The 12,781-nt window shown below is 46.2% G+C and overlaps 1 protein-coding gene across 7 annotated transcripts in view; it reads right to left on the bottom strand.

Moving 5' to 3' along the window:
* Positions 1–12,781, bottom strand: part of SPNS3 (sphingolipid transporter 3 (putative)) — a 63,608-nt gene that overhangs the window by 43,386 nt on the left and 7,441 nt on the right. The window contains exon 1 of one of the 7 annotated variants that reach the window (XM_043903442.1): positions 172–637. The exons of 2 other annotated variants lie outside the window; for them this stretch is intronic. In XM_043903442.1, the coding sequence (XP_043759377.1) occupies positions 172–367 (196 nt within the window). In that variant the 5' untranslated portion in view covers positions 368–637. Of the gene's footprint in view, positions 1–171; positions 638–12,781 lie in introns of those variants that run through there. 4 more of the 7 variants (XM_043903443.1, XM_043903444.1, XM_043903448.1 and 1 more) reach the window with 4 other exon arrangements.

The following is a 12,781-nucleotide window of genomic DNA, read 5'->3' as shown; positions in this document are numbered from 1 at the left end:
CTCTCCCCATTCAGGCTGGCCTGGAACCATTGGGGCGGGGGGGCGGCGGGGGAGGTAAGAATAGCAGAGATGCGCCACACAAGAAGAAAGTTCGCTGGATGGAGGCCCACTGTGGACACACAGCACCGGCTGCTGGCAGCTGCTGCCCAGCTTGCCCGGCCCCTGTCTCACCTGCAATGATGAACCAGTTCATGTAGTTCAGGAGGTTGATGTAGCAGAGCACCGCAGCGGCCACATAAGCTCTCCAACGGGGCAGGCTCCAAGGGGTGGGCATGGATGGAGGACCTGTGTCCGTGGCCCTCGAGTGTCCACCTGGCCCCGGGGACTGACCGTGAAGCCCCTCTGGCTGCCTGAACTCCACAGACATGCCCCCTGCCTCACCAGCCTGCAGCTCTGGTCCCAGGATGGATGCCAGGATGAAAGGCACATCAGCTCTGCACAGAGTCACTTCCTGTGGTCTCCCAGTCACCCAACCTCAAAGCAGCTGCCCTAACCGCTCAGGATCTTATCACAGGTCTCTGCTGAGCCCACTGCAGCCTCACCGGTGAGATTTCACCATTCACAGCCCCTGGGGCTCGAGGTGGGGGGAGAGAGCTCCTGGCCCGCCAACCAGAGTAACTGGTCCTTTTGACCCAGCCTGCGATGCGGTAGCTGCCCTGAGAAAGAGAAGTTTTGCAGGACAGGAAGTGATAGGCGTCTCCTAGAGTCCCATGTGCTGGGGGAGGGTCTGGCTGCCACACACGAGACGGACTGTGAATGAGGGATTCGAACCTGGGTCCTAGGTGTTGGCCAGGAGAGCGATATTGGACTGGTCCAGTCCAATATCGTAAGTGGAGGTTAACCCCTGCTCCTGTGTAAAGTCCTACCTGGAGGAACAAAGATGATGAGGGGCTGCCGACAGGAAGGCAGCCCAAGGGCAAAGCTCATCAATGGATGTGAAATTTAAAGGGAGATTTTTGATGAAGGACAAAGTATTGGCATGCTCTTAAAGTGTCTCTCTAGGGACTTCCCTGGCAGTCCAGCGGCTAAAACTCCACGCTCCTAATGTAGGAGACCCAGCTTCAAACCCTGGTCAGAGAACTAGACCCCTACATGCTGCGACTAAAAGACCCCATGTGCCACAGCTAAGACCCAGCACAGGCAAATAAATAAAATAGCATCACTAATGAGGGGCAGAATTCCCACCAGGATTGCATGGCCCCAGTCTAATCATGACAGAATCTCAGACAAACCCAAACAAGGGACACTATTTTTTTTAATAGACTTTATTTCTTAAGAGCAGTCATAGGTTCACAAAAAACTAAGCAAAATGTTTAGATTTCCCATATACCCCTCTGCTTTCACACATGCTTAGCCTCCCCCATTATCTACACCCCTGCCCAGAGCAGGACATTTGCCACAGCTGATGAACTTACACTGACGCGTCATTATCACTCGGAGTCCATCATTCACATTAGGGTTCACTCTTGGTGTTGTGCCTTTTATGGGTTTGGACAAATGAGTACCACCTGTACCTATCATTGTGAACTAGTGTCCATGGCGCTAGTGGTAAAGAACCTGCCTGTCACTGCAGGAGACTGAGAGGCAAGGGTTCGATCCCTGGGTCAGGAAGATCCCCTGGAGAAGGGCTTGGCAACCCACTCCAGTATTCTTGACTGGAGAATCCCCATGGACAGAGGAGCCTGGCCGGCTACCAGTCCACGTGGTTGCAAAGAGTCAGACACGACTGAGCTACTAAGCATACATGCACATCATTATAGTGTCTTACAGAATAATTTTATTGCCCTAAAATCCTCTGTACTCTGCCAGTTCATCCCTCCCTCTCCTCATCCTCTGGCAACCACTGGAATTTTTACTGTCTCCATAGTTTTACCTTTTCTGGAATGTCATATAGTTGTAACTGTACGGCATGGAGCCTTTGCAGATTGGCTTCTTTCTCTTAGTTATTCGCATTGAAGTTTCTTCCATGTTGCTTTATGGCTTGAGAGTTCATTTTTGCTTAGTGCTGAATAATATTCCACTGTCTGGATGGACTGCAACTTATCCATTCACCTCTGAAGGGCATCTTGGAGGCTCACAAGTTTGGACAATTATAAATAAAAACAAAAATAAACAAATGGGACCTTATGAAACAAAAAAGGCTTTTGCACAGCAAAGGAAACCATAAACAAAACAAAATGACAACCCTCAGAATCGGAGAAAATATGTGTAAACAAAGCAGTTGGCAAGGCATTCATTTCCAAAACATACAAACAGCTTGTGCAGCTCAATATCAAAAACACAAGCAACCCAACCAAAAAATGGGTGGAAGATCTAAGTAGACATTTCTCCAAAGAGGATATACAGATGGCTAAAAAGTACATGAAAAGATTCTAAACATCACTAATTATTAGAGAAATGCAAATCAAAACTAATGAGTTATCACCTCACACCAATCAGAATAGCCATCATAAAAAAAATCTACAAACAATAGATGCTGGAGACGTGTGGAGAAAAGGGAATCCTCTTGCCCTGTTGGTGGGAATGCAAACTGATACAACCACAGTGGAGAACAGTATGCAGATTCCTTAAAAAGTAGGAATAAAACCACCATGTGACCCAGCAATCCCACTGCTAGGCATATACCCTGAGGAAACCAAAACTGAAAAAGATACATGTAACCCAATATTCACTGCAGCTCTAGTTACAGTAGCTAGGACATGGAAGCAACCTTAATGTCCATTAACAGATGAAAGGATAAAGAAGCTGTGGTACATATATACAATGCAATATTACTGGGCCGTAAAAAGGAAAGTATTTGAGTCAGTCCTAATGAGATGGATGAACCTAGAGCCTATTATACAGAGTGAAGTAAGTCAGAAAGAGAAAATCAGTTCTCGTACACTAACACATATATATGGAATGTAAGAAGATGGTCCTGAGAAACTATTTGCAGAGCAGCAGGGAAGACACAGACCCTGAGATCAGACCTATGGACAGGGCTCAGCAGGAGAAGAAGGTGGGAGGTGTGGAGAAAGTAACATGGAAACACACATTACCACGTGTAGAATAGATGACAGCAAATGGGAATTTGCCGTATGACTCAGGGAACTTAAACTGGGGCTCCATAACAACGGAGAGGGGCGGGGTGGGGAGGGAGGGGGGAAGGATATTCAAGTGGAAGGGGACATGGGTAAACCTATGGCTGATTCATGTTGATGTTTGGTAGAAATCAATACAATACTGTAAATCAATTATCCTTCAATTGAAAATAAATAAATAAATAAAAATCTACAAACAATAAACATTGGAGAGGATGTACAGAAAAGGGAGCCAACCTACACTGTTGGTGAGAATTTAAATTAGTACAGTGTCCATGGAGAACAGTTTGCAGATTCCTCAAAAAGCTAAAAATAGAACTGTCATATGACCCAGCAATCCCACTCCTGGGCATATATCCAGAGAAAAACATAATTGGAAAAGACACATGCACATCAATGTTCATTTTAGTACGGTTTACATTAGCCAGGACAGGGAAACAACCTAAATTTCCATCAACAGAGGAATGGATAAAAAAGATGTCATACATATATACAATGGAATATTACTCAGCCATAAAAAAGAATAAAAATGCCCTTTGCAGCAACACGGATGGACTGAGAGACTGTCACACCGAGTGAGGTAAGTCAGACACAAATACAAATATCATATGATACCAATTACACGTGGAACCTGAAAAGGGGTACAAATGAACTTATTTACAAAACAGAAGTAGAGTCACAGATGCACAGATATAGAAAACAAACTCATGGTTACTGGGGGATGGGGAGGGGAGGAATAAATTGGGAGATTGGGATTGACATGTACACACTACATGTACAACTAATAAGAACCTATGGCATAGCACAGGAACTTGACTCATCCTCCATAATGGCCTTAGGGGAAAAGAATCTAAAAACAAGAGTGGATGTATGTGTAAGCGATTCACTTTGCTGTACATTTGAAACTAACACAACATTGTAAATCAACTACACTTCAATCAAAATTTTAAAAAAAAACTTGAGCTGACTAAATAAAGAAATAAAGCTGATAAAAAAAATCCACGTGCAAGCTTTTGTGTGGACATAAGCTTTTAACTGGGCTTCCCAGGTGGTGCTAGGGGTAAAGAACGCAGCTGCCAATGCAGGAGTTGTGGGTTCAATCCCTGGGTCAGGGAGATCCTCTGGAATAGGAAATAGCGAACTACTCCAGTATTCTTGTCTGGGAAATCCCATGAACAGAAGAGCCTGGCAGGCTATAGTCCACGGGGTCGCAAGAGTCGGCCGTGACTGAGCAACCGAGCACGCACATAAGCTTTTAACTAGAGCCCTTGCTCCGCAGCAAGAGACGCCCACATGAACAAGAAGAGGCTGTGTGGTGCGATGAAGACCCAGCACAGCCAATAGATAAATAAATAATTTGTAAGTGTCTTAAAGAAACCACAATGATATACTGCTCTTCATATCCACTAGTATGGACTAGAATTGTAAGCTTTATCAATTAAAAAACCAGAAAATAAGTGTTGGCAAAGATATAGAGAAATTGAAACCTTCATACATAGCTGATAGGATTGAAGATGGTTCAGTTATTTTGTGTTGAGAGGAGGACCATAAAGAAGGCTAAGCACTGAAGAAAAAAAAAAAAAAGAAGGCTAAGCACTGAACAATTGATGCTTTTGAATTGTGGTGCTGGAGAAAAGACTCTTGAGGGTCCCTAGGACAGCAAGGAGATCAAACCAGTCAGTCCTAGCAGAAATCAACCCTGAATATTCACTGGAAGGACAGGTGCTGAAACTGAAGCTCCAGTTCTTTGCGAAGAGGCCACTCACTGGAAAAGACACTTGCCATTCCCTTCTCCAGGGGATCTTCCTGACCCAGGAATTGAACCCATGTCTCCTGCACGGCAGGCAGATTCTTTACTGACTGAGCTACCAGAGAAGCCCAGTGCAGGAGACCTGGGCTCAATCCCTGGGTCAGGAAGATCCCCTGGAGTAGGGAATGGCAACCCATTCCAGTATTCTTGCCTGGAGAATTCCAGGGACAGAGGAGCCTAAGGAGCTATAGTCCATGGGGTCACAAAGAATCGGACATGACTGAGCAACTAACACACACACACACACACACACACACTCTTACTGTATAATATCCCCACAAACGTATGGCTTTAAGCAACTATGGTTGGTAGTGGTTTAATTGCTAAGACATGACCGACTCTTTGCAACCCCATGGACTGTAGCCCACCAAGCTCCTCCGCCCATAGGATTCTCCAGGCAAGAATACTAGAGTGGGTTACCATTTCCTTCTCCAGGGAATCTTCCCAACCCAGGGATCAAACCCACGTCTCCTGCACTGTGGGCAGATCCTTTACCACTGAGCCACCAGGGAAGCCCTTAAGTAACTATAATTATTTATTATCCCTCATGGTTTCAGTGGGTCAGGAATTTGAGAGCAGCTTATTGAGTGTTCTGAGTCAGTCTCTTGTGTGGTGAAGAGAGATGCCACCCAGGGCTGCGCTCGTTTCAAGGCCGGACTGGGGCTGGAGGGTCCACTTCCCAGGACCCCTGAGGTTCACCCACATGGCCGGCAAGTTGGTGCTAGCTGTTGGCTCCTCTCTGCAGAACTGCCTGAGTGTCCTCACAGTGGGGTATGTGCCCGTGTGTGTGTCCTCACAGTGGGGTGTGTGCCCGTGTGTGTCCTCACAGTGGGGTGTGTTCCCTTGTGTGTGTCCTCACAGTGGGGTGTGTGCCCGTGTGTGTCCTCACAGTGGGGTGTGTGCCCGTGTGTGCGTCCTCACAGTGGGGTGTGTGCCCGTGTGTGTCCTCACAGTGGGGTGTGTGCCCGTGTGTGTGTCCTCACAGTGGGGTGTGTGCCCGTGTGTGTCCTCACAGTGGGGTGTGTGCCCGTGTGTGTCCTCACAGTGGGGTGTGTGCCCGTGTGTGTGTCCTCACAGTGGGGTGTGTGCCCATGTGTGTCCTCACAGTGGGGTGTGTGCCCTTGTGTGTGTCCTCACAGTGGGGTATGTGCCTTTGTGTGTGTCCTTACAACATGGTGGCTTGTTTCCTTCAGAGGGAGCAATCCAATAGGAATCCAATCAAAACCTTTCACTTTTTAAGTCTGCATTCTGCTGCATTCTAATCTGTCACACAGGCCAGCCCTGTCATTGTAGGACAGGATTACTCAAGGGCACAGATAACCAGGAGGCAAAGCTACCTGGAGATCCTCTTGGAGGCTGGAGACCTCAGCCTTCATCTGTAGGCTTGACCTTTCACATATAAGAAGGAAGGAAATGTCTCCCGAAAGATGGTCATGCGTATTTATCAGGGAGGGAAGTCTTCCCTAGAAATCCCCAGCCAGCAGTTCCTCAGGACCCCTCAGTAAGGTCTGAGCCAATGTCCATGACCCAGCTGCATGAGAAGCTGGAAAGGTGGGCACCGGGTGAGATTGCCTCTTGGTGAAGAAGAGGAAGGAAAGTAGCCGTTGGATGAGCCAACAACGTCTTTCGCAGATGGCTAACCACCTCGGTGCCCTCCAAGAGGGACTGAGCAACCACACTCCCAGGAAAAGGGGGTGTCATGTAACCCTCGATGTTTGGAGGGTTTAAACAAGCCCCCGGTGTGGGCTCCCAGGGAGAAGAGGAAACACTGTCCTAACCCGGGGCTCCTGAAGCTAGTGGTCACCCTAACTAGTGGGAAAAAAGTGAAAATGTTAGTCGCTCAGTTGGGCCCAACTCTGCAACCCCATGAACTGTGGCCCACCAGGCTCCTCTGTCCATGGAATTCTCCAGGCAAGAATACTGGAGCGGGTAGCCGTTCCCTTTTCCAGGAAAGTGTACGGGAAAGAGAGCTGCTGTACACTGAACGCCACAGTCTTGAGATGTCAAGCCTGGGGAGGCCCTAGCTGAGTTCAGCCCATTTTCAAAAAGCAAGGGCATCCTTCACCAGCAAATACTAGGGACAGGTTGGGACCAGGCTCCCACAGCGACACCCTGCGGCCATAAGAAGCAACAGCACTCATGAGCTATTTCAGGCTTGTGTAAGCAGCCAAGTTAGTTCATGGAAATTTCAGGGTGGGCTCAAGATCCTGGACTGCTTGCTAATGAGACACGTGCAAGTGTGAATGATCAGCTGGGAAAAAAAGAGCGGTGATATATTGTATCCCACATTATGGAACCGACCATAAACCCAGGGCAAAAGCATAGACGCATATATCCCAAAGGGTTAACAGTACTTAGCTCAGGCGCCTAAATTCATAGGTACTATTTTTCCTTTCTTTTCTTTTTTCCTTACTTGCTAATTGTAATAATAACAAATATTAACATAGTACTTTCCATGTGATGGGTCCTGCCTGCTACCTGTGAATTGGGTATGATAATTATAGTTCTCTTTTAGACACAGAAACCGCCCCCAAAAGGCTAAACAACTGCCCCCTCTGGCTCTGAACTCTGTGCTCCTCTCCTTTATGCTATAATTTTTCTTTTTTTTTTTGGCCGAGCTTGAAGTATCTCAATTTCCCTGAGCAGGGTTTGAATCTGAGCCCCAGCAATGAAAATGCTGAGTCCTAACCACACTGGATTGCCAGGGAAATCCTTATACTATCTTACTAGCTTATTTGTTTATACTAAATTTTCTGCAGTATCCAGCTTATGTAATAATATTAAAAAAAAAAAAAAGCAGTGGCATGGATAGCTTTTATGATCACACCAAAAAATAACGCTTGAAACAAAACAAGAAAAACATGGCTGACCATGAACTGTACTTCTGGCTGGGGTGGGAGGGTGTATGTGTGGCAGGGGTCAGGGTTGCTGATGTCACAAGGGTACGGCTACACCAGAAAGTCAGGACTTTGGGCCTACACAGGCCCACATCCCCTCTTCATGCCGGCTCTCCTGATTTCTTCTTTTTTTTTTTTTTTTTGACCACACCACTTGGCTTGCAGGATGTTAGTTCCCTGACCAGAGATCAAACCTGGGTCCTGGCAGTGAAAGCACCAAGCCCTAACCACTGGACCACCAGGGCTCTCCTGATTTGGGAGCAGTTTTGAAAATTCCTCCTTTCCCTCAGAATCTATGAATACAAGGACTAGCAATTAATAGGGACCCAGCCCTGGTGAGTGGTGGGCCTGCACTGGGGGTGGGGTGAGGCTGAGGGAGGCTGCCAAACTGAAAGAAAGATGGGAAAAGAGAAGGAAAAGAAGAAAGGGAAAGGGAAAGAGGAAGTGGAAGAAGACGGATTTTAAAAAAAAGGAAGATAATTTTCTCAACTTCCCCTATGCCTGGCTTTCAATATCCACCCATCAGCCTCATGATGTGACCTCCTACTGGTGTTTCCAAACTCCACTCAGAGGTCACCTCCTCCAGGAAGCCTTCAGGCTTGGCTTATCTCTATCATGAAACTTACTGTTCATTATTGAGATTTTCTGTCTTCCCTGTGGGTCATCAAGCCCCTCAAAGGAAAGGCACTCTGCCTGCCTTCTCCAGAGTCTGACCCTGGCCTTGACCAGAGAAGAAAGACAAAATGGATGTTGTGAATGAGTGAATGAAACTTGCTTCTCAGGCCCCCAGCTGCACCAGCCTGGGAGTAATCGTTGGCAGCAGTATTTCTGTCACTCTGGCCTTTACCAGCAAATAGCTAGAACTCTCTTCCTTTTTGAAAACATGACCCCAAACACTTCTGTGGGGATCATACAGAGGGAGACTTTCTTGTGTGTAAAATGTTTCTCCCAAATATAGAGCACTTAGGAGCTCTCTGCACACAAGGGCACCTCTCTGGGACCTGGGGAAGCCATCCCTGTAGCAGTGTTCACAGCTCCCTTCCCCTTGGGTGTGGACCGGGGTCTGAGGGGCAGAGCACAGTCCAAGTGGTGGGCAGGAGCCCTATGCAGCATCACTCTGCCCTCCAGCACGGGAGGTTTGCCCTCATCAAGCTGGAGGCCCTGGGACTTCCCTGGTGGCCCACTGGTTAGGACTCTGCATTTCCACTGCAAGGGGCACAGGTTCGATCCTGGGTCAGGAAAACTAAGATCCCACATGCCACACTGCACAGTCAAAAAATAAAAAATAAAAATAAGTTAAGCTGGAGGCCCTGACTCTTTGGTTAATTAAGGCAAATTATCTTCCGGGCATTGGGGTCTTCCCTGGTGGCTCAGATGGTAAAGAGTGTGCCTGCAATGAGAGAGACCTGGGTTCGATGAGGCAGGAGAATCCCCTGGAGAAGGGAATAGCCACACACTCCAGTATTTTCCAGGGACCACCTAGGCCCTCATGCAAATAGACAACACTTGTCTTCCTCATGTAATCAAGTGTAACTGAAAGCTACAGGAGGACATAGATGAAACTCTAGCTGAGTCATGACTTTCATTGAAAGAATTTGGAGAGGCAGGGACTTGTGACTTAGGTTCTAGTTCCAGCTCTGCTTGTAGGTATCCCGTGTCCAGCTGTAACACTCATGCCACCAAAGAGAAGAGCATGTCCTTGGCTCCTGGCTCCACGTGAGACTACCCCACCACCAAGACACTGGAGAGACAAGGCCTTCACGGCTACCCGAGAGAGCAGATACTGGAGAACCTAACTGCCCCACTCTTGAGCCCAGCCACCTGGCAGCTAAGGTGGCAAGGAGCCCATGGCCCCATACTAGGCAGCTTGAACTAATTATATTTTGCTGCTTAGCAAATTACCCCCAAATGTAGTGGCTTAAAACAATAATATTTTTAATTATAAGAAATATGCACCATGACCAAGCAGGATTTATCTCAGGTTGGTTTAATATCTGAAAAATCAACTGATGTAATGCATCCCATCAATAAGCAAAACTCACATGATCATCTCAATGAACACAAAATAAAAACTGTTTAGCAAATCCCACACCATTTCCTGTTTAAAATACTCAAACTGAGAATAGGAACTTGCTCATTCTGAAAAAGTACGTCTATGAAAAAAAATCCACAACTGACATTACAATTAATGGCAAAAGACTGGATGTTCCCTCCCACCAAGATCAGGAATAAGACTAGAATGTCTGCTCTCCCCTCTTCTACTCAACATTTTAGTGGAGGTAGTAGTCAGGACAATCAAGCAGTGGAGCGTTCCCTATGCAGGGGGCCCAGGTTCTATCCCTGGTCAGGGAACTATATCCCACAGGTAGCAACTGAAGATCCCAGGTGCTGCAACTAAGACCGTATGCAGCCAAATAAATAAATATAAGCATTAAAAAAAATGGGATTTTTGGTTCCTGCTCCCATGTTCCTCCTCCCTCAGTCGTCTCACACCGTTAAATCACCATCATCCACCAGATGCTCAAGCAAAAAACCAAATGAGCCTTTTTCTTCCTTCATCCCCCATACTCAGTCCTTCCCTCTCTGCCTCTAAAACACATTTTGAATCTATCCTTTTTCTCCTCATCTCCACCATCCCTCACCTGGACCACCGCAGTGGGATGTGAACTGACCTCTCTGTTTCCACCACTGCCTCTCTGGCCCACAAGCTACACAACCCCCGAGTAATCTTTGTAAAATGGATATCAGAATAGGTAACTCCCCTGCTTGAGTAAACCACTGGGAGTGGGGGGACTACTTTCCAAAGGTTTTCTCCCACACACAGTGTAAAATCAAATCCTTTTCCCTGAATTCAGCCTCTAGTGATCTGACTCTGCTGTCTTGACCCCACATCTCTTACCTCCCTCCCTGCTGCCCATCCTGTTACAGTCATGCTTTCTCTGTCCCTCAAACACAAATGCTCATCCTCATTTCAGAAACTTAATCCCCTCTGCCCAGAATGCTATTCCTTGAGATCTTTGCACAACCAGCTCATTCTTATTAAGACATCAGCTTAAATGTCACCTCCTCCAGGAAGCCCTCCCTGACTACTCAATTTTAAACAGTCACCCAAGGACTTCCCTGGTAGTCCAGTGAGTAGGACTCCACACTTCCAATGCAGGGGGGCCCAGGTTTGATCCCTGGAGGGGGAACTAGATACTGTATGCAGGCTGCCATGAAGATCCCACAAGCCACAACTAAGACCCAGCACAGCCAAAATAGATAATAAATAAATTTTTGAAAAACAAAAAAGTCACTCAATGTGGAGAAGAGGGAATCCTCCTACACTGTTGGTGGAAATGTAAGTTGATGCAGCCACTGTTTTAAAAAAAAAATGGTATGTAGGTTCCTCAGAAAACTAAAAATAGAATTATCATGTGTGTGTGTGTGTGCTCAGTCATGTCTCTTTTTGACTTCATGGACTGTAGTCTGCCAGGCCCTTCAGTCTATGGAATTTTCCAGGCAAGAATACTGGAGTTGGTTGCTATTACCTACTGCAGGGGATCTTCCCAACCCAGGAATTGAACCCTAGTCTCTTGCATCTCCTACATTGGCAGGCTAATTCTTTACCACCATGCCACCTGGAAGCCCAGAATTAACATATGATTCAGAAAGACACGGAACCAACCTAAATGTCCATCAACAGATGAATGGATAAACATGTGGCACATATATACAAAGGAATACAACTCAGCCACAAAAAAAGACAAAATAAAGCCATTTGCAGCAACATGGATGCAACTAGAGATTATCATACTAAGTAAATCAGAAAAAGACAAATACCACATGATATCACTTATATGTAGAATATAAAATATGACAATGGATTTCCTTGTGGTCCAGTCTAATGGTTGAGACTCCATGCTTCCAAAGCAGAGTATGCAGGCTCTATCCCTGGTCAGGGAACTAGATCCCAACTGCTTTGCAACACACCAAAAAAAAAAAAATAAGACACAAATGAACCTATTTATGAAACAGAATCATGGACATAGAGAATAGACTGCAGGGTGACAGGTTGTGGGAAGGATGCAGAGGGAGGTTGAGGTTAGCAGATGGAAGCTTTTATATATAAAATGGATAAACAACAAGGTCCTACTTTATAGCACAGAGAACTATATTTAACATCCTATGATCAACCATAATGGAAAAGAACATTTTTAAAAAGTATGTGTATATATATGTGTGTATATAACTGAAACACTTTGCTGTAACACAACAGTGTAAATCTCTATAATTCAACTTTAAAAAAAAGTCATCCAGTCACTTTCTGTCCCAGCTTCAGTTTAATGCACTGCACGGTTCCTATCACTGATTGTTTCTTCTTTCTTTCCCCCTACCTTAAACAGCTGCTGTCATCACCAGCACCTGATGCTCAAGCCATGCTCATTCACATTTTAATAAAGAAAGGAAATGAAATGCTGTGTGACTTAAGGGAGGACAGTGCTATTCTCTGAGCTTTCTCCACCAAAAAATTTATGTGACTGAATAAGCTCTTTGTCTCTAAGAACCAATAGCCCTTAAGGCAAATCAGAGCTATGATGGTCAGTGACCACCAGGTGTCGCTAAAGACAGCTTTGCCAAGAAGCGATTCCATGGCACAGTCCTTACAAGGCCGCACCAGAGGGCTAAACCATGAGCTCACCATTAAGAGGGTCTCCAAGAACACCTGGGAGTCAACACACACCTACTAGAGGCCAGCCAGGCAAGTGCCCTGGGGCCGGGGACTCAGTCTTCCAATCTGTCCATTGGGTATAGACTTATTGTCCAGGTTCTAGGTCAAACATTTCCACTGCTGCAGAAGTGGGGTGGGAGGAAACAAATTTAAAACATTTTCTCAGGGACTTCTGTGATGGTCCAGTGGCTAAGACTAGGCACTCCCAATACAGCGGGCCCAGGTTTGATCCCTGGTCAGGTACAAGATTCCACATGCCACAACTAAAGATACCACATGCCCA

This window comes from Cervus elaphus, chromosome 5 (genome assembly GCF_910594005.1).
Source record: "Cervus elaphus chromosome 5, mCerEla1.1, whole genome shotgun sequence".
NCBI lineage: Eukaryota > Metazoa > Chordata > Mammalia > Artiodactyla > Cervidae > Cervus > Cervus elaphus.
This window is presented reverse-complemented; position numbering and strand designations above follow the sequence as displayed.